This window comes from Mus caroli, unplaced genomic scaffold, assembly GCF_978045245.1.
Source record: "Mus caroli unplaced genomic scaffold, Mus_caroli_1 scaffold_11, whole genome shotgun sequence".
Taxonomy (NCBI): Eukaryota; Metazoa; Chordata; class Mammalia; order Rodentia; family Muridae; genus Mus; species Mus caroli.
In genome coordinates, this window is record NW_028227266.1 from 112,613,793 (window position 1) to 112,638,848 (window position 25,056).

The 25,056-nt window shown below is 43.6% G+C and overlaps 1 protein-coding gene across 6 annotated transcripts in view; it reads left to right on the forward strand.

Moving 5' to 3' along the window:
* Positions 1 to 432: 432 nt before the first annotated feature.
* Positions 433 to 25,056, forward strand: part of Ubp1 (upstream binding protein 1) — a 46,423-nt gene continuing 21,799 nt past the window's right edge. For 3 of the 6 annotated variants that reach the window (XR_015044504.1, XM_085828126.1, XM_021172132.3), the window contains exons 1-3: positions 660 to 1,063; positions 14,342 to 14,493; positions 21,323 to 21,399. Coding sequence is in view for 5 of the 6 variants with exons in the window: in XM_085828126.1 (XP_085684252.1) it covers positions 684 to 1,063; positions 14,342 to 14,493; positions 21,323 to 21,399 (609 nt within the window). In the remaining variant the exon portion in view is untranslated. Of the gene's footprint in view, positions 523 to 659; positions 1,064 to 14,341; positions 14,494 to 21,322; positions 21,400 to 25,056 lie in introns of those variants that run through there. The other 3 variants (XM_085828127.1, XM_085828128.1, XM_021172131.2) reach the window with 3 other exon arrangements.

Here is a 25,056-nt window from a genome sequence, read left to right on the forward strand (position 1 = left end):
ATCTTCTGCACAACAGACCTAGCTTACATCAGACGAGATGTACCCGCTTTTCTCTGGAGCGGGGGCAAAAGGCGACGAAAGGGTATTTCCCAGAACCGACGGAAGTAGGACCTGGAACCACTTCCTCCAGTGCGGGCCAATGAGCTCTTACTTATGGCAGTCAATTTAGTCCCGGAGGGGAAGAGCGTTTTGATTGGTGGCTCAGCCGGGGACGCAGAGGCTCACGGGAATCCATTCCGGCCGCTTCGCCGGGACTGCCCAGAAGACCTGTCAGTCAGCCGAGCGTAACCGGTCACACCTCTTCCGTCGCCAGGCCGCGACACCGCGGGGGCCGAGCAGCGCCGCTCGGCGAAGGCGCTAGTGCCGCCGCGAGGCGCGGGACCGCGAGGGGCGGGCCTGGGAGGGGAGCGGCCGCAGGGGCGGGGCCGGGGCGGGGCCGGAGGAGGAGGCGGAAGCGGCGAGCGAGCCCAAGCCGGAGCCGCATCGAAGCTGCGTCCGGGCCGGCGGAGCGGCGGCGGCGGGGTTGGCCGGGGCGAAGGGGCGCTGGAGCCTGGGCGGGCGGGCAGAGGGCCGGGGGGGCGCGGCCCGGGAGCGGGTGACGGGCGTGCCGGGGGGATGAGCGCCGGGGCTGTGGGGCGGGGCGGGCGGCGGCCGCGGGAGCGGCGCCGGGGGCGGGCGGCGGCATGAGGCGCGGGGCCGGCGGCCGCGGGAGGGCGGCGCGGCTCGCGGCCCGGTCGCTCCCGCCGCAGCTGCTGGCCGGCACGCTGTGCCCTGACAGCTGGGCCTCGGCCGCTCTCGTCTCAGCCGCGTCCCGCGCCGCCGCAGGTGACCACTCGCCGCGCCGCCGGAGGCTTCACCCGCGTCCTCCCTCAGGACGCGCCCGCGGAGCTCGGGCGCCTTCGCCCCGGACCCGGAGGCCGCGCTGCGCGGGGCGGCGGCGAGGCCGGAAGATGGCCTGGGTGCTCAGTATGGACGAGGTGATCGAGTCCGGGCTGGTGCACGACTTCGACTCCAGCCTGTCCGGCATCGGGCAGGAGCTGGGCGCCGGCGCCTACAGCATGAGGTAAGGGGCGCGCGGCTGCCTCCGCCGGGCGGGGCCTGGGCCGCTGGGTCGGGGTCCTGCCGCGTGGCGCCGTGGCCTGGGAGGCCGACGGGGGCGGCTAGCGGCGGAGGACCCTGTCGCTTCTGCCCGGGGAAGCCGCGCTAGCCGTTGAGCTTGGGTCAGAGGGGCAGGGGCTTTCTTTCCAAGTGATTTACGAGTCCTTTTAGCTGGAGTAGGCTGTACAAAAGGCACCGTTTCTAATGGGGAAACTGTAGCTTTTCCTACGGTGCCTGGTAGCGTGGCCTGCGACTTTCAGCCGCTTGACATTATGATAGTAAGTTATATCGTGAGTGAAAGTAGCCCTGAGGGTTGGCGAGCGCAGTGACTTGCTTGTATAGTCTCCTGATTGAGAGTGAAGTTGGGCCCTTGCTAGGTTTCTTCATTCTCAAAGTGACTCCCCTCAGGCTGTTTCCTGTTGCAGAGGGCTTTAAGATTGTGCCACAAACAATAGTTTAGTCACTGCTGTCTGCACCAGCAGCTGTTCCTTTTTGTGTAATTGGGAGAGGCTGAAACAGATAGGAGCCAAGTGTGTCTGCCCCTTACTTATCCCGAAAGAGTTGAAGAGTTCTTGGTGGCTCGGCAGCCCTTTGTTTCGATGTTGGAATATGGCTTGTGTAGGGTACGGTTTACACAAGGAGGTAAAAAACGGAGTGGTTTTTGAAACGTGTGAATTAAGTGTAGTACTTAGTTTTCAGCAGTATGGTTGGTGTGTAAAGTGTGCGATGTGGGCTCCCTGGGGCTCTCCTACCTTTCCTGCCGCCCAGCGGAGGTCAGAGCATTGTTAATACCCTAAGAGAAATGCCCTGAGTCAGAGCTGGTCTGCACAAGTCCAGCCTCATCCCTGAAGCAATTAGCTTTGACTCTGGCTGGTCGGGAGGTTTCTTGGCCCGTGGAAAGAAGCGGTGGAAAACATACTAAACTAAGAATTAAGCCGCTCGCATCTGACCCTGATTTGGTCTTTGCTTGCCTCCCTAAACTTGGCACCTTCTTTCTCTCCAGTTGTGTAACTTGAGGGCTTTGGATGAGGTGGGTTGTTTTCTAGAACATTGAGCTACCGAAAGTCTAGGGATCGTCTAGAGAGGAGGACTGGAGAGTAGGCTCTTCTGGAAGTCTTCCTTTAGTGTGTGTCCTTGTCCACTGGAGAGCACAGGAGCGGAGCCCAGCCTTGTCTCCTTGCTTCAAGTTCTCAGTCAGATGGGGCTGCTGAACAGCTTGCTTATTGGTAGGTTTTAGAACTTGGCTTTTTTCTAGGATCTTCTGTGAACTAACTGTGCTTGGCTAACTTGTGTTTGGGGGCTTATTTCTCTGAAAAGGAAGTCAATTCTTGGTGGCAGCCTTCTCTTAATAATAATCTTTAAGGCATGCTGGCATCTTTGTGGTTCTCATCTATGATACTTCACTCGGGAAAACCTTTTCAGTGTTTTTGGCTATGTCCTTTTCATATAAAATTTCTAGAGTCTCAGAAAGTGTCAGTTTTTGAGGAAACTTGTTTATTTGTTTATAAATTAATTGGGTCATGAGAAATCAAGAGGAGTTTGCCTCTTGTGCCTTTCAAGACCTTTGATTTGAAAATTTCAAGTATACACCACAGTGAAATTGAACTGACAAGTAGACTCTCCTAGGGGCATGAGGCTTCCCTTCTGCAGGCCTCCCCCATAACCCTGTCCCCCAGAGCAGGCTGCTGCTTCTGAGAAGGTATTAGGAAGCAAACTTATCTTTTTGTTATTTGTTCTCACCTGTGAAGCTCAAGAAGTAAGCCTGATGTGGAGCTCACAACTGTAATTTCAGCACTTGGAAGGCTGAGGCAGGAAGGTGACCTGAGTTTGAGTCAAACCTGGGTACATATTTTGACTGTCATACAGACACACACAGATCAGGAAGTATACTTGAGCTTCTTGGAGAAATCTGGATAAAGTTTTGATATGGTGGGCTGCAGAGATGGCTCAGCAGGTATAGTCACATGCTGACATCTTGCCAACATGAGTTCTAGCCCCAGGAACACATGGTAGAAAGAGGACTGACTTCTGCAAGTTGTCCTCTTACCACATGCATGCGGAAGGCATGTTTGTGCTAATTGTATTTTTAATTAAGTGCAAGCTGCTTTCTAGTGTTCTTTGTACTGTATTTGCTGTCTTTGGATTTCTTAAAATAGAATTTATTCTGTCTAACCTCAGGACTTTGGGAATTAAACCCAAGGCCTTGAATGTACTAGGTAAGGTATTTTCTTCCTTTCTTTCCTTTCCTTTTCCTTTTTTTCTTTATTTTTTTTTTTTTTTTAGATAAGGTCTTACTATGCAGTACAGGCTATCCTGGAGCTTACTATGTAGCTATCCTGGGCTTCCTTGAATAAATCCTGAGTGCTGAGGTTATAGGAATTTATAGGAATAAACCACCTCTCCTCTTCTCTTCTTCTCTTCTCTTCTCTTCTCTTCTCTTCTCTTCTCTTCTCTTCTCTTCTCTTCTCTTCTCTTCTCTTCTTTGAGAAAGGGTCTCGTTTAGTCCAAATATCAGAGGATAACTTATGATCCTCTTGCCTCCACCTCCAGAGTGCTTGGATTATAGGTGTGAACTACCCCTTGGTCTGGGGTTGAATCCAGGTGTTGTGTATAGTAGCTAGTTAAGCACGTTACCAATTTAGCCATATCTTCTGCCTTTGTGACTTATTTTAGACTTTTTTTTTTTAGGCTGTCTTGGAGCTTACAGTATAGCCCAGGCTGGCCTCAAATTTGAGATCTGCTTCTGCCTTCCAAATATTGCAATTTTTATTCTTAAAACTTGTGTTCTAGGGGTACTTTCTTTAGCTTTTGTGGACAGTAACTTGAAAGGATTGGAGCATTGCTTTTCTTTTTATGTATGGCATTATAAATGTTTTATTAAATAATTTAGGCTAGGGGTGTTGGAACTGTGTTTAGGCTACTCTCGGATACTCCCTTTGCTTTGCTTTTTCTGGGGGAGAGGGTCTGGTTCTCATTTTGCTGATACAGTCTAACTTGTTCAGATTCCCTGTGAAATGAACCAAGTCATATATAAATCTTAATCTTTTTATTACAACATTTAAGCTGGGGGTGTAGTTGAATTGAGCCTTGACTAGATGGATGAAGCCCTGGGTTCAGTCCCTAGCGCTACCTAAAACTGGGCACAGTGTTACATCTCTTGTAGGTAGAAACATCAGAATTTTAAGGCTATTCTGGGCTACATATCACGTTCTAGGCCAGCTTGAGATACTTGAGTCTGTCAAGAAAGAGCGAGAGAAGGAAAGAAAGCCAGCCCTTAATAATTGATAAAATAAGTACAAACCATTTTTAAATATTTCACAAGAGAAAAAAAGTTTAGCCATTAAGTTTCTTCTTATTTCTTATTTTGTGAAACTTCTTTGGATTTGCTTATCTGAGACAAATAAAGAAAATCAGCCTGACACAGGTAAGCGCTGAGGACAAGCAAGTTTATATAAATAGCCTTTTCAAATAGTTGCGGATATTATTCTTTGAAATTATCAACATTTGACAAGTGGTAGTCTACTTTTTAAAAAACTTAGTAAGTTGGAGAGATGGCTCCTTGGTTAAGAGCACTCACTGGGTATCCTTCCAGAGGACTTGGGTTCAGTTCTAAGCACTTACATGTAGTCTTTTTTTTTTTTTAAAGCTTTTAAATGTTTGTTTTTTTTTTTAAGATTTATTTATTTATTTATTATTATATCTAAGTTCACTGTAGCTGTCTTCAGACACTCCAGAAGAGGGAGTCAGATCTCGTTACGGATGGTTGTGAGCCACCATGTCGTTGCTGGGATTTGAACTCCAGACCTTCGGAAGAGCAGTCGGGTGCTCTTACCCACTGAGCCATCTCACCAGCCCACATGTAGTCTTTAACTCCAGTCTCAGAGGATCCACAGCCCTCTTCTGGCTTCCTTAGGCACCAGGCATGCATGCATGTAGTAGACAGACAGACATGAAGGTAAAACATCCATACACATAAATAAGTTGTTTTGTTTTGTTTTGTTTTAATGTAGCCCTAGCTGTCCTGGAATTTGCTTGTAGACCAGACCAGACTCAAACCTGCAGTGGTCTGCTGCTTCTGACTCCCTGTTGCTGGGGTTATAGGCATGCACCACCACAGCCTTGCGAAAATCAATAACATTTTAAAACTTTATTCATTGTGAGTTTGGGCATGAGCCACAGCTCTAGGGTGGAAATCAGAGGACGACAGCTTGCTATCTTCATTTATCTACTTTACCACCACATAGATAGGTCCTGCCCATTAATTAAACTCAAGTTGCCGGGATTGGCAGCAATGCCTTTACCCACTAAGCCTAGTGCTGGTCTCCTAAAGCTTCTGGCGTGTAAACTCTAAACCATGACACTTCCTTATTCTGGTTTTGCTTTTGCTTTGTTCTGTTGTTTTAGGTAGAGTGTTTGTTTATGTAGCCCTTTTGGCTGGAAATGTCTATCCTTCTGCTTCAGAGTGCTGGGTTACAGGCCTGTGCTGGGTTACAGGCATGTGCTGCTATGGCCTGTTAAATTTTGACACTTTTAAGTTACACAGTATCAAGAAATTGTATTCTTTACTATAGACATCAGCTCCGGTGGTGGGGCCCAGACTTTATTACTGCAACATATTGTCAGCTTTTCCCTTGAATGGTGATGGGCTTACTTTGTTAAATTTTTAATCTTTAATGTTAAACTTATTTATTGTGTGTGTGCACACCCCAGGGCATGCTTGGTGTAAAGGTCAGAAAACACCTTTTGGGAGTGGACTTTCTCCACCAGATGTGTCAGGATTGGAACTCAGGTTGTCAGGCCTGGCAGCAAGCCCCTTTACCAGCGGAGTCATCTTGCCATTCTTTACTAAAGTGCTAATTTTGAGAACAAAATCTGTCTTACATCCAGGTCTGAGTAATCATACCTTTTCAGGGTAAAATAATGTCTGTTCCTGTCTCCTCCTGTTCCTGTTCCTCAACAGCATCATTTATTAGAGCCCAGAGAAGTTGAGGAGCCTGCAATGTGTCACTCAGAAGGGGGACAGCTGACAACTGGGGCTTGCAGATTCAGACTAGGGTTGGCCTCTGTTCCTTTCTACTACTTTTTTTTTTTTTTTTTAAGATTTATTTATTGTTATGTGTAAGTACACTATAGCTGTCTTCAGACACACCAAAAGAGGACGTCAGATCTCATTACAGATGGTTGTGAACCACTATGTGGTTTCTGGGATTTGAACTCAGGAGTCAGTGCTCTTAGCCGCTGAGCCATCTCTCCAGCTTTTCCACTACCTTCTTAAACATTCTACTGATAGTATTTGAGCAGTCTCAGCATAGAAAGGAGGAAAGTGGGCTGAGGATCGTGATGTTTTTGTTGTCTTGTCTTGTGTTGTGCTATTTTGTTGAGTAGGTTTCCTTATATTGTTCATGCCATAGCTCATGCTGGCCTCAAATTCACGATTAGCTCAGGCTGGCCTTAAACTTGTGTAGTCCTTGAGTAGAGGCACTTGACTGGGTTAGAACTTTTATCTCCCTCTGTGAGATGTCTAAGGATTCAGTGAAGTGGTAATTAAAGACTCCAAAAGCTGGAATCTTTCATTATCTTACTGATTTTATAGAGGATGCTTTTAAATTTTCATAAATTGTTTGATTGTGTTCTTAGAAAAGATGAGCCTTTAGCTTTTTTAATTTTTAAAAGATTTATTTTATATGTGTATGAATGTTTGCCTGCATGTGTGTCTGTGCACCGTGTTTGTGCCTGGCACCTACAGAGGCCGGAAGGTGTCAGATTTCCTGCAACTGGGGTTATGAATAGTTGTGTACCACCATATGGCTGCTGGGAAGCAAACCCAGGGCCCCTTTAAGAGCAACAAATTCTTAACCGTGAACCATCCTCTCTAGCCCTCTTTTTATTAGTGTGCGTGCTTGTGTGTGTGTGTGTGTGTGTGTGTGTGTGTGTGTGTGTGGTGTGCTTGCCATAGCACACATGTGGACATTAGGACACCTTTCAGGATTCCATCCTTCCTTTCTACCTTGTGGGGGTACCAGCTTGTCCACAAGTGCCTCTACCAGATGAGCAATTTCTCAGGCCTATTTGTTTTTCTTAGAATTTCATTCTATAGCCTGTGTGGGGCTAGGATTTAACTATTTATTCAAAGGTTCAAGCCAATCATCATGGCACACACCTGAAATCCTAGTAGTAGTTAGTAGTGGAGGCAGTTTAGGACCAACCTTGGCTACTTAGTATATCTGAGGCTATCCTGAACTATATGAAATTGTCTCTCAAGACAGAAAAAAGTTTTCTGAAATTTACCTAGAAAGAATTCTGGATTTGAGCTTTTAGCTCTTTTTTTTTAATGGGAATGTTGTTGCATCTGTAATTTATTTCAGGCACATGGGAAATTTCAGATTATTTTAGTTGTGATTGAGTCAAGAGTCTTGGCTGAGTCTTAGAGTCTTAGCTTCAAGCTGCTCAGCAGTGACCAACCTCTTACCCCTGCTTCTGCCTCTCCCCACACCCCACTGCTTTCCTAGAGGGCTTTCCAGCCTCCGTATGCTTCCTCTGTGTCTTGCCAAATCCCTTACTTGCTGTTGAGTGATCATGGCGACTCTGCACATACTGAGAACTTATGGGCTGCCTGAGGTGTGCTTGGTTGTGGTCACTTGGGCTTTGTTTTTTTTCGGACACAGGGTTTCTCAGTGTAGCTCTGGCTGTCCTGGAACTCACTCTGTAGACCAGGCTGGCCTCGAACTCAGAAATCCGCCTGCCTCTGCCTCCCAAGTGCTGGGATTAAAGGCGTGCGCCACCACTGCCCGGCTACTTGGGCTTCTTGAGTCAGTGGATTGGGACAGTTGTCAAGTCTGGGATCTGTTTAGATGTTGCCCCTGCTACAGCACTCTTGCTGCTTCTAGAACACTGGATGGTAATGTGCTATCTATCGTACCATCTAATCCAGCACTCAGAGGCAGAGGCTGGCTGATCTCTGTGAGGCCAGCCTGATCTACACAGCGAGTTCCAGGACAGCCAGAGTTACATGGTTAATGTTTCAACCCCACTCAAAAAAATAAATAAATAAAAATGAAAAATATGCAATCTTTTTATTCTTTACATTTCCCATCTCCTTGTCTGTCTGTCATCTTCTGGATAACTTCTTTCTTTCCATTCTCCATTCTCTTTTCCTAAGTTTCCAGTTACTAAATTGGAGCTGCCGTTTGGGTCATCTTAATTTCCTGTTTTGGGAATTCTGTGTGGTGTGTTTCCCTTTTGGGTTTCCTTGCAGATTTTTCTAGACCTGTGTTTTATTTCTTCAAGCTAGGTAAGCATGATTTCATAATTTGAGTTTGATAAGTCTAGTATTTGAAATCAGAATCATTTCTGTAATCCAATTAAGAGAATGAGAACCACTGAGGTGTTTCTGGCCGAGGTGGGAAGAGGGCTGGGGAAGGGGTTGTGGTGCCCTTAAGCTCCTGCTGGCTCAGAAGCCTGCCCTACACCCGCCTTTCCCTGTCTCAATCTGAAATCTCCCACAAGTGCTTCTCTTTGACTCAAACCTACAAGATTCCAGCTAGCAAGACGCCTCTTAGGAGCTGCTGTGAGGCTGTCCTCTAAAGCAGAGGCAGAATTGCTGGGCACTGCAGGTGGAGTCTGACTGGGTGTTAGCCATCTGTTGTTTTTGCTTTGGGTTCTTATTCCTAGAGTCTTGTTTGTCTTTATGCTCAGTTATTTTTGTGTCTTGGCATGGTGGAATTACCTGCAATAATTAGATGCTTTTGATTTTTCATTAGCTTGTCAAACTCCTGGGGCCACCTTAAGTCCACATTTAGCAGTTTCCTGTACCATCTGGAGAAACTAATGTGACAGGCATCCTTGAGGGACTTGCTCCTCTTTATTCTGGCTCTGGAACTCTTTCCTCTCGAATACATTTGGCAGTGGGAGTATTCTAGATCTGTGAGTTAGCCAAAAGCATAACACAACGTCATGGTACTGTCTTCAAAATGGAAAGGCACTCTTTGGTAAAAGCTCTTTAGCATTCCAGGCTTGCTCAGAGTTTCTGAACTTTGCTTCTAGATCAGCCTACTTCCTTACAAGATCATTAGCTCTTAAGATTATATGCTGGGGCTGGAGAGAAAGCTCAGCAGTTCAGAGCACTCACTGCTCTTGCAGAACAGGGTTTGGCTCCCAACACATCAACTACAACTCCAGTTGCAAAGGATCCAGTGTTCTCCTCTATCTTCCTTGGGCTCCTGCATCCATGTGGGACACATAAAATTCATGCATGTGCACATCCACACTAAATAAATACATCCTTTTTATTTATTTATTTTTAAGAACATATGAGATACTCTAGATCCCTCTCTGCATTGCTGGCCTGGGACTCATTGAATCAATGATCTGCTTTCTTGTTTTGTTTGGGTCAGAGTTGGGTATAGACCACTCTGTTAGTTCAGGCCTTCATGTTATTTCCATCTTGGTTTTATTCTTGTCTTCTGAATTAAAAAGTATTATACTTTATTTACTACTATGCATGTAAATGCATGCATACATATGCATGCCATATGTACATGTGAATGTCAGAAGACAGTTCATTGAGATTAGCCTTGTCCTTTAACCGTGTGGGTTCTGAGGAACGGAGTTGGTCACTAGGTTTTACGTGGCAGGGCCTTTCCTGGATGAGTTATTAGCCTTTTGGTCTTCTGAATTCTTTAGAATTTCTCCTTCCAAATATGTCTCCATTACTGACTTATTATGGTCTCACTAAGAAGGCATCAAATTTTAACTTGTTTTTGAAAACTAACCCATTGCTATCTATATGTTCAAAGCTATGCAGGAGGACACAGCACCTAGGTGCATGCAGGGCCCAGCCATCCTCCTGGAAAACAGCTGGTCATAGTCATTTTATCAGGTTTGTTGTAGGTGTTTGGTTGTTTTTCTTTTTTTTTTTTTTTTTTTTTGAGACAAGGTTTTATACAGATCAGGTGGAACTCAAACTCATTATGTAGCCAAGATTGGCCTTGAATTCCTCATACCTCTAGTGCAGGGTTACAGGTATACACCACCACACTCAGGATATTTGTTTTGTGAGACACAATCTCCTGTAGCCCAAGCTGGTTTTCATCTCCACAAGTAGCTAAGGATAACTTTGAACTCCTGACCCTGACTCTGCTAGGATATCAGGCATGCACCACTGTGTCCAGCTTTGTTACGGTTTTAAGTCACAGTTTTGGTGCTGTGTGTGGTTCAGCCTTTCTTATCAAGCTTTTTATCTGGTTTTATGCATTTTGAGGCTATGCAGTAAATGCATTGTAGGATCAAGTTTGCTGTAGCATCCATGTCTGCTTCACTCAAAATGTTCCACTTGTTTGAAACATATGATACCCCATACATCTGTCTATGTGTCAGTTTTAAAAATGAAATTTACTTATTTTAGTTCAATTTAAGAATCTGTGCTGGCCTAGAGAGGTGACTCAGGGGTTAAACGTGCTGACTGTTCTTCCGGAGGACCCAGGTTCCATTTCTAGAACCCACTTGGTGGCTCACAACCATCTGTAATTCAATTTCCAGGGGATCTGATGTCCTCTGCTGGCCTCTTTGGGCACCAGACGTACATGCAAGCAAAATGCCCCTACATATAAAATAAAAATAATTTTAAAAGTCTGTTTCTAATATTCAAAAGACTCCATTTCTGGGGTTACAAAGACCATTGAGCACTTTCATGTAGCTTAGCATAGGAAATCTTGACTTATAAGTGTTTTATTGATTCAGCGAATATTTTGGCTCCTTTGTGTTAGCTGACAGTGAAGAAACAGCTTTGGGTGTGGTCATGCTAGGGAGGGTACAAACTTCTCCTATCTCTGTATTAGCAGGGTAAATGAGGAAGTGTGTGAGAGTCTGTTGTTAACACCTGAATTTGGATATTCTGTAAAAGAGCAGAGCCAGCAAATGGTCCTGAAAATGGCCGGAGCCCAGTGGGTAGGTTTGTGTGGTTTTGTTAGGACCTTGGTTGAGAGCAAGCAGATGGAGGGTTTAGAGGAATAAGAATCTAATTTCTGACATTTGCTGTGTTTATTAGAACTTTTTTGTCTTTTTCTTTAATTTTTTTGTTTTTTTTTTTTTGTTTGTTTGTTTTTCGAGACAGGGTTTCTCTGTGTAGCCCTGGCTGTCCTGGAACTCACTCTGTAGACCAGGCTGGCCTCGAACTCAGAAATCCGCCTGCCTCTGCCTCCCAAGTGCTGGGATTAAAGGCGTGCGCCACCAACGCCCGGCACTTTTTCTTTAATTTTAAAAGACATTTTTATTATCTCTCCCCTGCCTCTGCCCCCCACCCCCGCCACCGTGTGTGTGTGTGTGTGTGTGTGTGTGTGTGTGTGTGTAAAAAGAGTCAACGAGTTATAAACAGCAATCAGCTGCTATGTGGATACTGGGAACCAAACCCAAGGCCTACATAAGAGCAAGAAGTCCTAAACCATGAGCATGTCTCCAACCGCTTTGATCTCTCTTGGGATAAGTTGTCTCCCTGTGCAGACCATCCTCAGACTTGGAGATCATGCCTCAGTGCTGGATAACTACACTAGCATTTCCTCTTTGCTCTCTATCCCCACCCCACCTCTTTTTTAAACCAGGGATTGAACCTAGGGCCTTACACATGCTAGGCTAGTGTTCTACCATTGAGCCACAGCCCCCCCCCTCCTTTTTTTTTGAGACAAGGTCTTATTATAGCCTGGCTGGCCTGGAACTATGTAGACCAAGCCGGCCTGGAACTCACAGGGATGGGTCTGTCTGCCTTAGCCTGTGAAGTGCTTAGATTAAAAGTGTGTGCCACCATGCCTGATATCTTATTTTTAATCAAGTCAAGTTTAAGAAACATTTAGTATCATAAGTCATGATGGGCTGTGCCTGTAATCCCAGAACTTGTGAGGTTAGAGGTAGGAGGAGAATCAAGCGTTCATGGTAATTCCATGACTACATAGTGACTTTGCAGCTGGCCTGAGCTAAATGAAAACCTGGGTCAGACAAACACCACAAGGAAGCTGGAGAGAGAGAGAGCACTTACTGCTCTTACAGAGGATACAGGGATTCTGTTCCCAGTACCCTCACGACGCACATAGTGACCCACAACTCTGGTTCCAGGGGACCTAATGCCCTCTTCTGGCTTCCATGGGCACCAAACATGCAGGTGGTACACAAACACACATACAGGCAAAGTACTCATACACATAACATAAAAATAAGTCGATTTTTAAAAATCCTCCCTATATTAATATGGGCATGTGTTATAGCTGCTGTGGAAAGCTGTTGGGCCATATGGTCCAGGGCTCTGCTGAGGTTCATACTTAGGGAGCTGAGTCCTATCTACACAGAAACATAAGCAGGTTCCCAGCACTATTCATGAGGAGAAGCCTCATGTCCTCAGAACAGATGCAGAATGTGTTGTGTCCATATAATGTAATAAGGTTGTACTAGGGAGAGAAGTTGTGATTTATGCTGAACCACAGGTAGACCTTACAAGATGCCAAGTGCAACAGGCCCATCACAGGAGACAATATATAACTTATACTTCATTTGCATTAACTGTTTAGAATCAGCAAATTAGTAGAGGCCATGATGGGGTAGCAGAGCAGGCAGGAGAATGAGTCACTGCAGTTGAATATTGGGGTATCTGTTTTTACCCCTTTGAGGCAGGGTCTCTTGTAGCTCAAACTGGCTCTGTAGTAAGGCTGACCTTGAACTTCTGGGATTACAAGCAGAGCCACCATGTCTGCTTTGAATGGTGCCAGGGATCAAACCCAGGGCTTCATTTGAGATAGTTAAGCATTTTATCAACTCAGCTACATTCTTAGCCCTCATGTTGGTTGTTTGGTTAAAGGTTGGTAGGTAGGTAGGTTGGTTGGTTGTTGGATTGGTTTGAGTTGGGTTGGGTTGGTTTGGGTTGGTTTTTTGAGACAGGGTTTCTCTGTGTAACAGCCCTGGCTGTCCTGAAACTTGCTTTGTAGACTAGGCTGACTCACAGAGATCCACCTGCATCTGTCTCACAAGTGCTGAGATTAAAGGCATGTGCCACCATGGCTAGCTGTTTTGGGGTTTTTTTGTTTTATTTTAGAAAATCTCACTGTATAATCTAGGCTGGCATCAAACTGTTGATTCTCCCAAGAGTTGATATTACAATAATAAAGAGATTTCTTCCTGAGGAAAATGTTCTGGAATTAGACACTAGTATTTGTTCCATGACTGTTATCAGTATGCCAAAAATAATGGAATCATACCCTGTTAAATGATGCCTGTTGATATTCAGTGAAGCTGCTAAACACCAGCAGAGCCAGCTAGCCATGTTCAACCACAAGGCTGACAGGTATAGACAGTCCCAGGAGACCCCTGGATGCAGATCACCCCTGGTAGAAAAGTAGCTGCTATTTGAACTGTCGGTTTGCTTTGTGAGTCATTGTCTTGGACTACGCAAGATTCTCAGCTGTAGCCGGCCTCCGTGGGGAGCATTGGTGGAGCAGCATTTTATTTGGTTTGTGGATCCATCATGCTGTGTGACTATCTTTTGGCAGCAGTCTTAGTTGCCAACTTTTAAAACAGGTAGCTACGCACTCTGGATTTACTTTTTCTTTTTTAAAGAGAGGTAATCTGCAGAGTTTTGCTTTGTTTTTTATTTGATTGGAACACGGTCTCATGCAGCTCAAACTCTACCAACTAAGCTATATCCCTAGCCAGAGTTTATTCTTTTATTTTTATTAATTTCTTTTGAGAGGGTCTTAGTGTGTAGCTCTTCCAAGTCTGGAACTTGTTACATTGACCAGGCTGGCCTTGAACTCAGAGATCCACTTGCCTCTGCCTCCTGGGGTTGGGATTAAAGATCTGTACCACTATGCTTGACCAGTTTAAAGACTTTTAAAAGAAAAAACTTTCCCGATGGTTTTTGTTGTTGTTGATGATGTTTGTGGCAGTGTTGGGGTGGGCAGGTGCTCCCCACTAAGTCACACTGCGGCTCCTGCTTTACCATGCTGCTTTTCAGGTGCTCTCATTAGTGAGATGGAGGACTTAGAGTATCTTTTAGATGAACCAGATTAGCATCAATAGTTATTTTGTTCTATAAAATATTTCTTATATTAAATTTTAAATGTAATAATTGACTTTCTAGCACATGCAGAGTTTTAGGTCCCATCTTGAACATTGGATGCCTGGTAATAATAACCCTGAATTATGCTTATATGTGTCAAATATCTAAAACACAAAGAAAGTTTCGTTTTAATGTTCTGTTTTTCAGTGATGTGTTGGCATTGCCTATTTTCAAGCAAGAAGATTCCAGTCTTTCATTGGAAGATGAGGCCAAGCATCCCCCCTTCCAATACGTAATGTGTGCTGCAACTTCGCCAGCCGTTAAGCTGCACGACGAGACACTTACTTACTTGAACCAAGGTTAGTATGGTTCGCCATATATTGACATGTAAAACTCAACAAAAATCTTAAAGAAATGTTTTGAGACTGTAATCTACAGTGCTATTGATAATTAAAAATGAGGTTCTTAAATTGTCCAAGCTTAGCAAACACTGTAGGACGTTTTCTTTGTGCCAACAGTGTTATCCATGAACAGCCTTTTTATGTAGTTTGTAGTTCTTTTCCTGTCATTAAATGGACTCTTTATTCATTGAACAATAGGTTTTAGGCTTTATACTTATGATTGATATTACCAAATGTGGAAGCGACCTGGGCCTTTAGCTCATGATTTTAAGTCTTGCTCTTAGAAGGCAGAGGCAGGCAGATCTCTTGAGTCTGAGATCACGCTGATCTACACAGTGAGTTCCAGAGCTACAGAGTGAGACCCTGTCTCTAAAACAAAAAAGTGGAGAATGACTTATGATTTCTCTTAATAAGGAACTTAGAATACTGAGGCTTTCTTTATCTTAAGACAGTAGTGCTGTCTGAGGCTTGTGTGGTTGCCTCACTTTGCTTTTAATATATAGAAGTTATTTGGAGTTATTTATCAGAGATTTAACTATCAAATGATTTTATTTAGTAATTTGTTTAGGACTTAAATTTTTCAGAAGTAACTGCACGGGGCAAGGATATTCATTTTAATCTTTTTTATTCTGCTGGCTGACTGTAGAGAGAGTTGATTAGGCATGAAAGACGTGGCTAATTCTCAGCTACTTTAGTAAGAGGTATTTTGTTTGTTATTGAGGAGCTTAGGATCCAACCCAGGGCCCTAGGTGGCTAAGGCAAGTGCTGACCTCATAGCAGACCCACTGAGAGCTTTTCTGGAACAGGACCTTGTTCCAAGGGGAAGTTCTGAATGCATTTGTAGACCTGTCCAGCCAGGTGCTTGGCTTCCACACAGAGCAGTCTTCCAGAGTTGCGGAGGCTGAGAGTGAAGTCCTAGTTCCTAGTAGGTTTGGGGCAGGACCCATGAACTTTGCCCTTTTCTTTCTCCTCTCTCCTCCCCTCTTACCTCTCTTCTCTTTTAAGACAAGATCTCTGGCTGACCTGGAGCTCACAGAGGTCTACTTGCTAAGTACTGAGGTTAAAGGTTAAGTTTAGGTAAGGTTGCTTCTGCCTTGGGGACCACATTGCATCCCCACACACCCCTAGTCCCTGTCCCCATCCGCTTTTGAAATAATGTTTCACTGTATGTCTTAGGTTTTCAATTGGCATGAAAAGACACCACGATCATGACAACTCTTTTTTTTTTAAAGGTTTATTTATTTATTATGTATACAGCATTCTGCCTGCATGTATACTACTGGCCCAAAAGAGGGCATCAGGTCTTATAGATGTTATGAGCCACCATGTGGTTGCTGGGAATTGAACTCAGGACCTCTGGAAGAGCAAACAGTCCTCTTAACCGCTAAGCTATCTCTCCAGACCTCTCATGATAACTCTTACAAAGGAAAACATTTAATTGGGGCTGCCTTACAGTTTCAGAAGTTTAATGCATTATTGTGATGATGGGAAACATGGCAGAATAAAGGCAGACATGATGCTGGAGCAGGAGATAAGAAGTCTGCATTTTGATCCACAGGCAGCAGAAGGAGACTGCCACACTAGGCCTAGCTTGAGCCTATGGAACCCCAGTGCCTGCCTCTCCTATGACATACTTCCTCCAGCAAAGCCACATCTCCTTCATTAAGAACACATCTCCTAACCTACGGGCCAAACATTCAGACACATGAGTCTACGGGGCCATTTGTATTCAAACCACCACACTGTATCCCCAACTATCCTTGGAACTGGCTGTGTAGACCCAGCCAATCTTAAACCCACAGAGATGTGCCTGCCTCTGCCTCAGTTGCTGGGATTAAAACTGTGCCACCATGCCGCTCAGAGTTCGCTATTATTTCATTATTATTAATAATAATAATTATTATTACATTGAATATTTGGGAAAATAAGCACATTTTCCTTGACTTCCGTTTGTCTGTCTGACTCTCTGCTGGGGATCAGACACTGGCCTCATGCAGAGCAGGTGCTTAATGGCTCAGCTTTATTCCTTAGCCCTCCAGTACCACCTGTTGAAGGGTAGGGTTCAGAGCAGAGTTGGCAGGCATTCCAGAGCTAATGCTTTGTTATTTGCTATCTGCTAGTAACTTCCTTTAGGCTCACTTTTCCCCTGCCTCTTAGAGATATTCATTAGGACTGCAGCATTGGGTAACAGAAGAAAACAAGAAAGAGGAAACTGTAGGTAATTTAGGTAGCAGAAGTTGGAAGAAAAATTCTTAACTGGGTGGGAGAGGTGTTCTTTTCAAACTATAGGAGTATACAGTTTAAAATCTGCAACTGTGTTATGTCTGAATAGCCAATTGTATGCAGAGTTAGGTCCCTGACTTTCACGTAGAGTAAAAACTAGTCCAATCTGGAGTAACTGGTTCTCTTTTGAGCAGTCTGACTTAAGTAGATTACTCTTTGCCAGGGGCTAAGTATTTGGAAAGGGATGTGTGTGAGACCTGCTCTGCCTTACTGTGCTGTGGATTATCTCTTTGTAGCCACTGGGGTGTCACCTCAATCTGCAAGCAAAAAACTTTTCTCCTAGTTTCTCTCAAAATATTGTTCATTTAGAATCAAATTTTATTCCATTCTGCTCTGAATGGTAATTAATCAAGATTAACTACTTTGCAAATAGGTCTTATGCTCTAGGATCTAATGCTCATTTGTTGTCTTACATTTCTATTAAAATACTGTACACTTTAGAGAAAATGAAATTTTAAATTACTCTTAGTATAGTAGATTTTCTTTTATCTAGTTTTGCTTCTTGTTATTAAAAGTCAGTGCTGCAGCCCGGCGTGGTGGCACACGCCTTTAATCCCAGCACTCGGGAGGCAGAGGCAGAGGCAGGTGGATTTCTGAGTTCGAGGCCAGCCTGGTCTACAGAGTGAGTTCCAGGACAGCCAGGGCTATACAGAGAAACCTTGTCTCAAAAAACCAAAAAAAAAAAAAAGTCAGTGCTATAGAAATAAGAGGCTGGAACTTAGGTAGCTTAGCAATTAAGAACACTTGCTGTCCCTCCCCACCTCCACCCCCACTCCCACTCCTACTTCCATGAGGTAAGGCCTCAGTTGTATGGTTCTGACTGTCTTGGAACTCACTGTGTAGACCAGGCTGGCCTCAAATTCAGAGATCTCCTGCCTCTGCCTCCCACATGCCTTAAAAACACCTAATACTCAGCCATGCTGGGCAGCACATGCCTTTAATCCCAGCATATGAGAAGTGATTGGTGGGATGAAGTACATTCCCTCCCTTGGAATTTAAAATAGGCTGGGCTAGAACTCCTGCCTCAGCCTGGAATTACAGGCACATAGTACCATGTCCAGTCCACCAACCCTTTAAAAGCCCACTACTGGTTTGGGAGAATAAATGGAGTTTTTTTCCAAGAACAGCAACTCTTGATCTGTCTGTGGGAAGGCATTCAGCTGTCATGGCTTCATAGTTCCTTAGGTGGACCACGAAACACCAAGCAAAGAAAGCTGTGGTGCCAGGGCTCCCCCTGCTCTTATTCTGTCAGTCATGTGGATTTCACGTTTCTGAGGATCATGAAGTAATCCCAATGGGATAAGTTTCCCTTTGTCTGAACGAAATGAGCGCTGCTTCTTGGCCTCTCACTCACTGCTTTCCTTGGGTGACTCCAGAGGTTAAGCCCTCTGTTATGTTTGCTCCTCCAGTAACTGTTCAAGTGGCCTCACCTAACAACTGTAGCCGGAAAAGCCTTCTGTTAGCCTGTCCAGCCCAATCTCTTCCTGTCGTTTTTAATTAGCTTATCAATATGAATGCCCTGTGGTCTCTGACTTAATTCTTTCAAGTCTTTCTTTTTTTTTTTTTAGATTTTATTTATTTATTATATGTGAGTACACTATAGCTGTCTTCAGACTCTCCAGAAGAGGAAGTCAGATCTCATTATGGATAGTGGTGAGCCACCATGTGGTTGCTGGGATTTGAACTCAAGACCTTTGGAAGAGCAGTCAATGCTCTTAACCACTGAGCCATCTCTCCAGCCCAATCCTTTCAAGGATTGATCCCCTGTGGGTCTGCTCCTTGCTGTCTTCACCACATCTGGAGCTGGCAGCTGTTCCTGATCAGTACTCTGGAGCAGTTCTCAGCTCTCCTCTTGAAGTTTACATCTGAAACCAGAAAACAGTGTCTCCAGGGAGAGACCGCACTTGTAAACTCTGCTATAGCAAATGGAAATATGTCTTGTAGCCTTGCCAATTCAAACTGAGGTGAACAGTGGTCTGTTTTTATTTCATGGAGGCTGACTTTCTCCTTCAGGTCTTAAGTTAGCACCACCTCCCCACCCACCACTACCACCTTCCCAAGACAGGGTTTCTCTGTGTAGCCCTGGCTGTCCTGGAACTAATTCTGTAGACCTGTCTGGCCTCGAACTCAGAAATCCACCTGCCTCTGCCTCCGTAGTGCTGGGATTAAAGGCGTGCGCCACCACACTCAGCTTTGTGAGCACTCTTGAGTATTAAACAAACAGCCCTTTGACAAAAATACGAGTTAAAATACAAGTCCTTCTCTTGTATTTAGAGGCTGCTTTCTAGAGGAATATTTGCAGTTTACCACTGTATGAAGTCATTCCCTGTCCACTTGACCTTTTATTTTTTTTAAAGATTTTTTTATTATATGTAAGTATGCTGTAGCTGTCTTCAGATACACCAGAAGAGAGCATCAGATCTCATTACAGATGGTTGTGAGCCACCATGTGGTTGCTGGGAATTGAACTCAGGACCCCTGAAAGAGCAGTCAGTGCTCTTAACCACTGAGCCATCTCTTTAGCTCCCCACTTGACTTTTTCTTTCTTTTTTTTTTTAAAGATTTATTTATTTATTACATGTAAGTACACTGTAGCTGTCTTCAGACACTCCAGAAGAGGGCATCAGATTTTGTTACGGATGGTTGTGAGCCACCATGTGGTTGCTGGGAATTGAACTCAGGACCTCTGGAAGAGCAATCAGTGCTCTTAACCCACTGAGCCATCTCTCCAGCCCCCTCTCCCCCACTTGACTTTTTCAAGACAAGTGTTTCACTATATATCTTAGGCTGGCCTGAAGTTCTCAGTCTTTCTTCATCCACTAGAGTGTTGACTTTTACTTACACATTTTGATTAGTTGGATAACTAAGACAAAGTTCTTGTGAGATTTGGTATAACTTTAAGTGTATACTGCTATATTTTTCAAAACTGCATCCATGCTTTTTAAAAAAAGTTTAGTTTTTAAAATTAAGATTCATTGTTACATTGCAGACTATGCCATAGTCTAAAGTTCTAAAGCTTCTTCTGTCATAAATGCCTTTATTATTCTTTCAATATGATGGACAAATTTAAGAATATTTCTTATTAATGTATTATGCCTAGCTGGTTTTTGTTTCTACCAGTATTCAAGTAATTTGACGATGTTTTGATAACCTTTTGCTGATAACTGTAATCTCTGTCAATTTGACACTGTTATAAATCGTAATGTAAATATCTGATATGAGACCCCTCTGGGGGTTTCAACCCATAGGCTTAGAACTGCTGATCGAGAAACTCCTTTGCATTTTTTTATGGGCTCACAGGATGAATAGGGTGTTGGTAGCTAAGTCTCCAGTTCAGCAAGTACTAGGCAACAGTCATCAGTGTATACCAAATGACATTGTTGTTTCTGTTAGTGACAACCCAGAAGTAGTCTTTCTCTTTAATTTTGGGTACATTTAATGGATATGTGTGTTTCTTTGTTGGGGTGGACAGCGTGGATGTGAGTGCTGTTGCCCCTTGAGCTAGCATTGTGGGAGGTTATAAGCACCTGATTTAGGGACAGGACATCAAACTCATGTCCTTTGGAAAAGCAATAAGTGCTTTGTAACACTGAGCTATGTCTCTAGCTCCTCAGGGTTAATTTTTTTTGCAGCACCTTATTCCTAATTTTCTAAATTAGACCAGTGTGTAGAAAGTGTGTGTGTGTGTGTATGTGTGTGTGTGTGTGTGTGTTGTCTGTACAAATTAAGCAGTGGGCAAATGTGGCTTGTATTCAATAACACAGAGAGAAGCTTCCAGATTAAAATTAAAATTGGTCTTGGTCTATACAAAAAATGGTTTGTCCATATTTGTAGTACCATCTGTTGTCACCCCTAGATTGGAAACAACACAAAATATACATCACTTGATGAGTGGATGAACACAATTTGGTCTATGTATGCAATAGAATATTTTCTGGCAATAAAATAGAAAAATGTTACATTTAAATGAAAGTACCCAATCTCCAAAACCTCACATATTATGTTTTTTTACATAAATGTCTCTAGTAGTCGAGTCCCTAAGAAATAGAAAGTGGATTAGTGCTTGTCTAGGGGATTGTTAGGGGATAGAGAGGGAGCATAGGAGGTGATCCTACTGGGTGTGGGTTTATGTGTAAGATAATGAAAATGCTTGAAAATTGGAAGGAGTGAGAGCTGTGCAGCTCTGACCATATTAAAAATCCCATAAATTATAACTTAAAAAGTAACTTTTATGGTATAAATTAATACTTTGGAAAAGCAGAAACTTGAGCTCAGGTAGAAGTTGAGTAGAACACAGGTGAAAGTGGACTGAGAGATGACCCCACTGGTAACTAGAACGTATTGCTGTGATATTAAGAGAAAGATCAACTTGAATTTGCTTCTCGGGCACACTGACAAGTGAATGTCACGTGGCTGTGTATTTTGAGGGAATTTGTTGAATTCTGTAGAGGGGAGCAGTGTTCTTTACATGGATTGGTTTTGATACATCATTTTTTTAAATTAGGCCAGTCTTATGAAATTCGGATGCTGGATAATCGCAAAATGGGAGATATGCCTGAGATCAGTGGGAAGTTGGTAAAGGTAAGGACAGTCTGTTTTAATTTGTAATAGATACTGTGGTGTTTGAATAAAGTGGCTATTTTCATGCAAGAGATTTCTTGGGTTCTTTTTAAAATGCATGTTTATCTTGTGCACGTGCCACTGCCACAGCACGCCATTGGAGGCCCGAGGGAACAGCTGTCTGCTTCTACCACGTGTGTTCTGGAACTTGTACCTTATCCTCTGAGCCATTGCTATGAGCTTTTTTATTTAAAAAAAAAATCAAATATCTCTTTGGAAAAATGACTATTTTGGGGCTTTTTAAGCTGTATTTTTATGTGTGAAGTGGAAATTACAGTTGTTGGGGACCAGAAAGCAGTAGAGAAGTTAGCTTAGGTATGCAGAGCAGAACCCATCACCACTGCTAATCCCAGACTCTTTAAATTTTACTTCTTTATTATTAGGGAGGAAGAGAGGGAAGGAGGGAGGGAGAGAGCGCGCACACACACACACACACACGTGTACAGTGATGCAATGTCATGTGTGGAGGCCAGAGGTTAACTTGTAAGTTTGTCTTCCATTCTATTGCATTCTGGGGCTTGAACCTGGCTTATCAGGCTTGTTCTGCAAACACCTTTACCAGCTGAGCCGTCTGACCAGCCCAAAGCTCTAATTTGAAAATATATTAATTTAAAACTTTCTAAAGATCCTTTTATTTTGCTGTTTGAATTTTTCTGTAATATAACTTGGAACTTGAGTTTATCTACTAACATATCTAAATGAGGATGTCCTTCATCCTGCATAGACCGGACATAGCCCCTGTCTACTCAGCCTTGAGGATTGCTGCTCAGGCAGTCCTCATACATACACATACTTACACAGAATTGCCCATGGGGCATGCAGGGTGAGTCCTAGCTTCTGTCTGCCTGAGCACAGGGCATTTTATACAAACCACTGCACTAGAGGCAGTAAGGTCTGTAATAAGCTTATTGGAAAGGTATACTTGCACTGTCAGCAGGAAGTTGCAGACAGAGCTCAGTTCTCCTGACATGTGTTGCCATACCAGGGATCTCACACAGGCCAAATAATGTGTGCCACTACCCCCAGTAATCATTTTTTAGAGGAGATATGACTGTGTTTGTTTTTTTGTCATTGTGAAAGTTAAATTTGACAACTGAAGCATGCTGTTTTTACTAAAAATGTACAAGTATAAAAGGCTGAAATGTTATGATGGGTTCTGTAATAAAATTGATTAGTATTTTCTCTGTCCTGTGTTGAGACCTTTAAAACTGGATCCAAAAGTGGTACATGTGTGTTTTGGGACAGGAGCTCATGTAGTCCAGGCTGGTCTCAGTTTCATCATGTAGGCTGAAGTTTGCCTTGAGTTTTTGGATTTTCTGCCTCCACCTGTGAATGCTGGGATGATAGGTGAATACTACCATGCTGAGTGTGTGGAGGTGCTGGGGGTTAAACCTACAGTTTCATGCATACTTTATCTCCAAGTCCCAAAATTGTTAGAATATCTTAAAAACTTTTTTGATTGGTTTTTTGGTTTTCTTCTTAGTACTGAGGACTGACTCATGGGTCCCATGCATGCCAGACAAGCACTCTATCAGTGAGCAACTGCATTGGACTCTTTATCTTGTTAGTGAATAAGCCTTCTGCAGCTCCCTGTGTAGACCACACAGGCCTTGAACTTAAAGTCTTCCTGCATCAGGGTTTCTAAGAGCAGAGTTGCTGGCTTGTGCTGTCAGGCCTGGCTTTTACCTTTTCTATTGTAGACTTTAATCATATCTAGAAGTAGAGAGGAGGTACTGTGAATTCACCTATACCTTTCTACGTGGTAGCATGTGAAATATGCATGTGTCTATCTTAAGTTCTTGTAATAGATTCTCTTGTCAGTGTAAACAGTTACCAATAACTTCCCAGTCTTAGTTTCACCTTTTCACCTATATGCTCTGTTTTTAAAAGGTGTGTGTGTGTGTGTGTGTGTGTGTGTGTGTGTGTGTTGCAAGAGTTCTCAGCTGTCAGAAGAGTCCTGGTAGCTGGAGTTACAGGTGGTTTTGAGCCTCCATGTGAATGTCAGAAACACACCTTGGATCTTCCACAAAAGCAGGTCCTTCCTCAGCAGTCAGCACTTACTGCTGAGCTGCAGCTCTTGCCCTCATCCCCTTGTGCGCACGTTGGCTTATACAGCTCACTAATTCATGGTTTGGGTTACATTATCTAAGACTATTGACTATGTTGATATGCACACCAAATGTCAGAATTGGATTTCTCAGTGAAAAGTGGCAAGTTTGTTTGTTTGTTTGTTTGTTTTTGAGATGAGACTTCTCTGTAAAGCTAGCCACCCTGGAACTCAGTCTATAGACCAGGCCTCAAACTCAGAGATGTTCCTGCCTTCCCCCAACCCCCATGTGGGGATTAAAGATGTGCATCCCCACACCTGGTTTAATCAGCTTTTTAAGGCAGTTACCTGATTGAGAAATAGATAATAGGTGAGGCATGTTGAAAATACTTTCATCAAGCTAGTTAAAATACCTGTCAGATTAACTTGGAGGGAAAGGGTCATTTTTAAGAGGTTTTACTTCCAGCTTACCATTCAGTTGATAACATGTCTGATTTTTTTTTTTTTCTGTTGCATGTGTTAGAATATACCCAATTAAATCCTGAGAGGTAGAATTAAGAACATAGGTGATTATAGAATGAATTTATTGAAAAATCACATCTTTTTACATTCTATTTATTGGCCCTGTCATCTTTGACTGCACAGCTTAAATTTGGAGACACATGGTACTCATGTGCTGTTGTCAGAGGTATTATGGAAGTTGTTTGTGTTGAACATATTTGATATGCTATCTCCTTGCTTTTAATTTTTGAATGTTGAGGTCTTACTTTGTAGCCTAGTCTGGAATAAGGCCTTCTTATATAGCCCAGATGGCTTGATTATAGCCTAGACTGACCTATGACCTAGGTTTCCTGATCCTACTGCCTCAGCCTCCCAAGTGTTGGGATTTCAGGACCCGTGCCTGTGTACCAGGTTCTGTTCCCTTGGCCTTGGCTTAATGGCTGTGCACTGGTCTCTGCCCCATGGCCTTGGCTTGGTAGTTGTTCCCTTTATCTAGTGTTGGTTCTATAAGTGAAGTCTCCTTTTCCTCAGAACATTTAGTTTCTTCCAGTGTTCTTTTGTATCTTCCAGTCAAGCCACTCCCAACATTACTACCCTTTGACTTTTCAGTTGGCCTGTTGTGGCCTGGCACTCATTGTAGCTCAAGCCTCACACTTGCCATGATCCTCCTTGTCTTGCATGTGTTGGGCTTACAGGTAGGAACGCTCATGCCTGGCTCTGCTTTCTCATATGTATAAAGTTTGAGACAGGGACTTGTTAAGTTGCCTTGCACTCCTCCTGTAGCCTAGGCCAGCCTCATACTTGTGATATTCCTCCAGCCTCTCAAGTAGTTAGGATTATAGGCCCGCATCACTATGCCCTGCTAGAATGGTCGTCTTTGTAGTTTTATTGGTTTGTATAATTTAGTTGTATTTGTATGACACAATGTGTGGAAGTTAGAAAATTTTATTGAGTCAATTCTCTCTCCCCACCTTTACGTGAGTTCCCAAGATCTATCTTAGGTTATCTGGCAAGCACTTTACCCTCTGAGCCATCTTATTAGCCTGTCCTTAAAGAAACCTAACCATTAA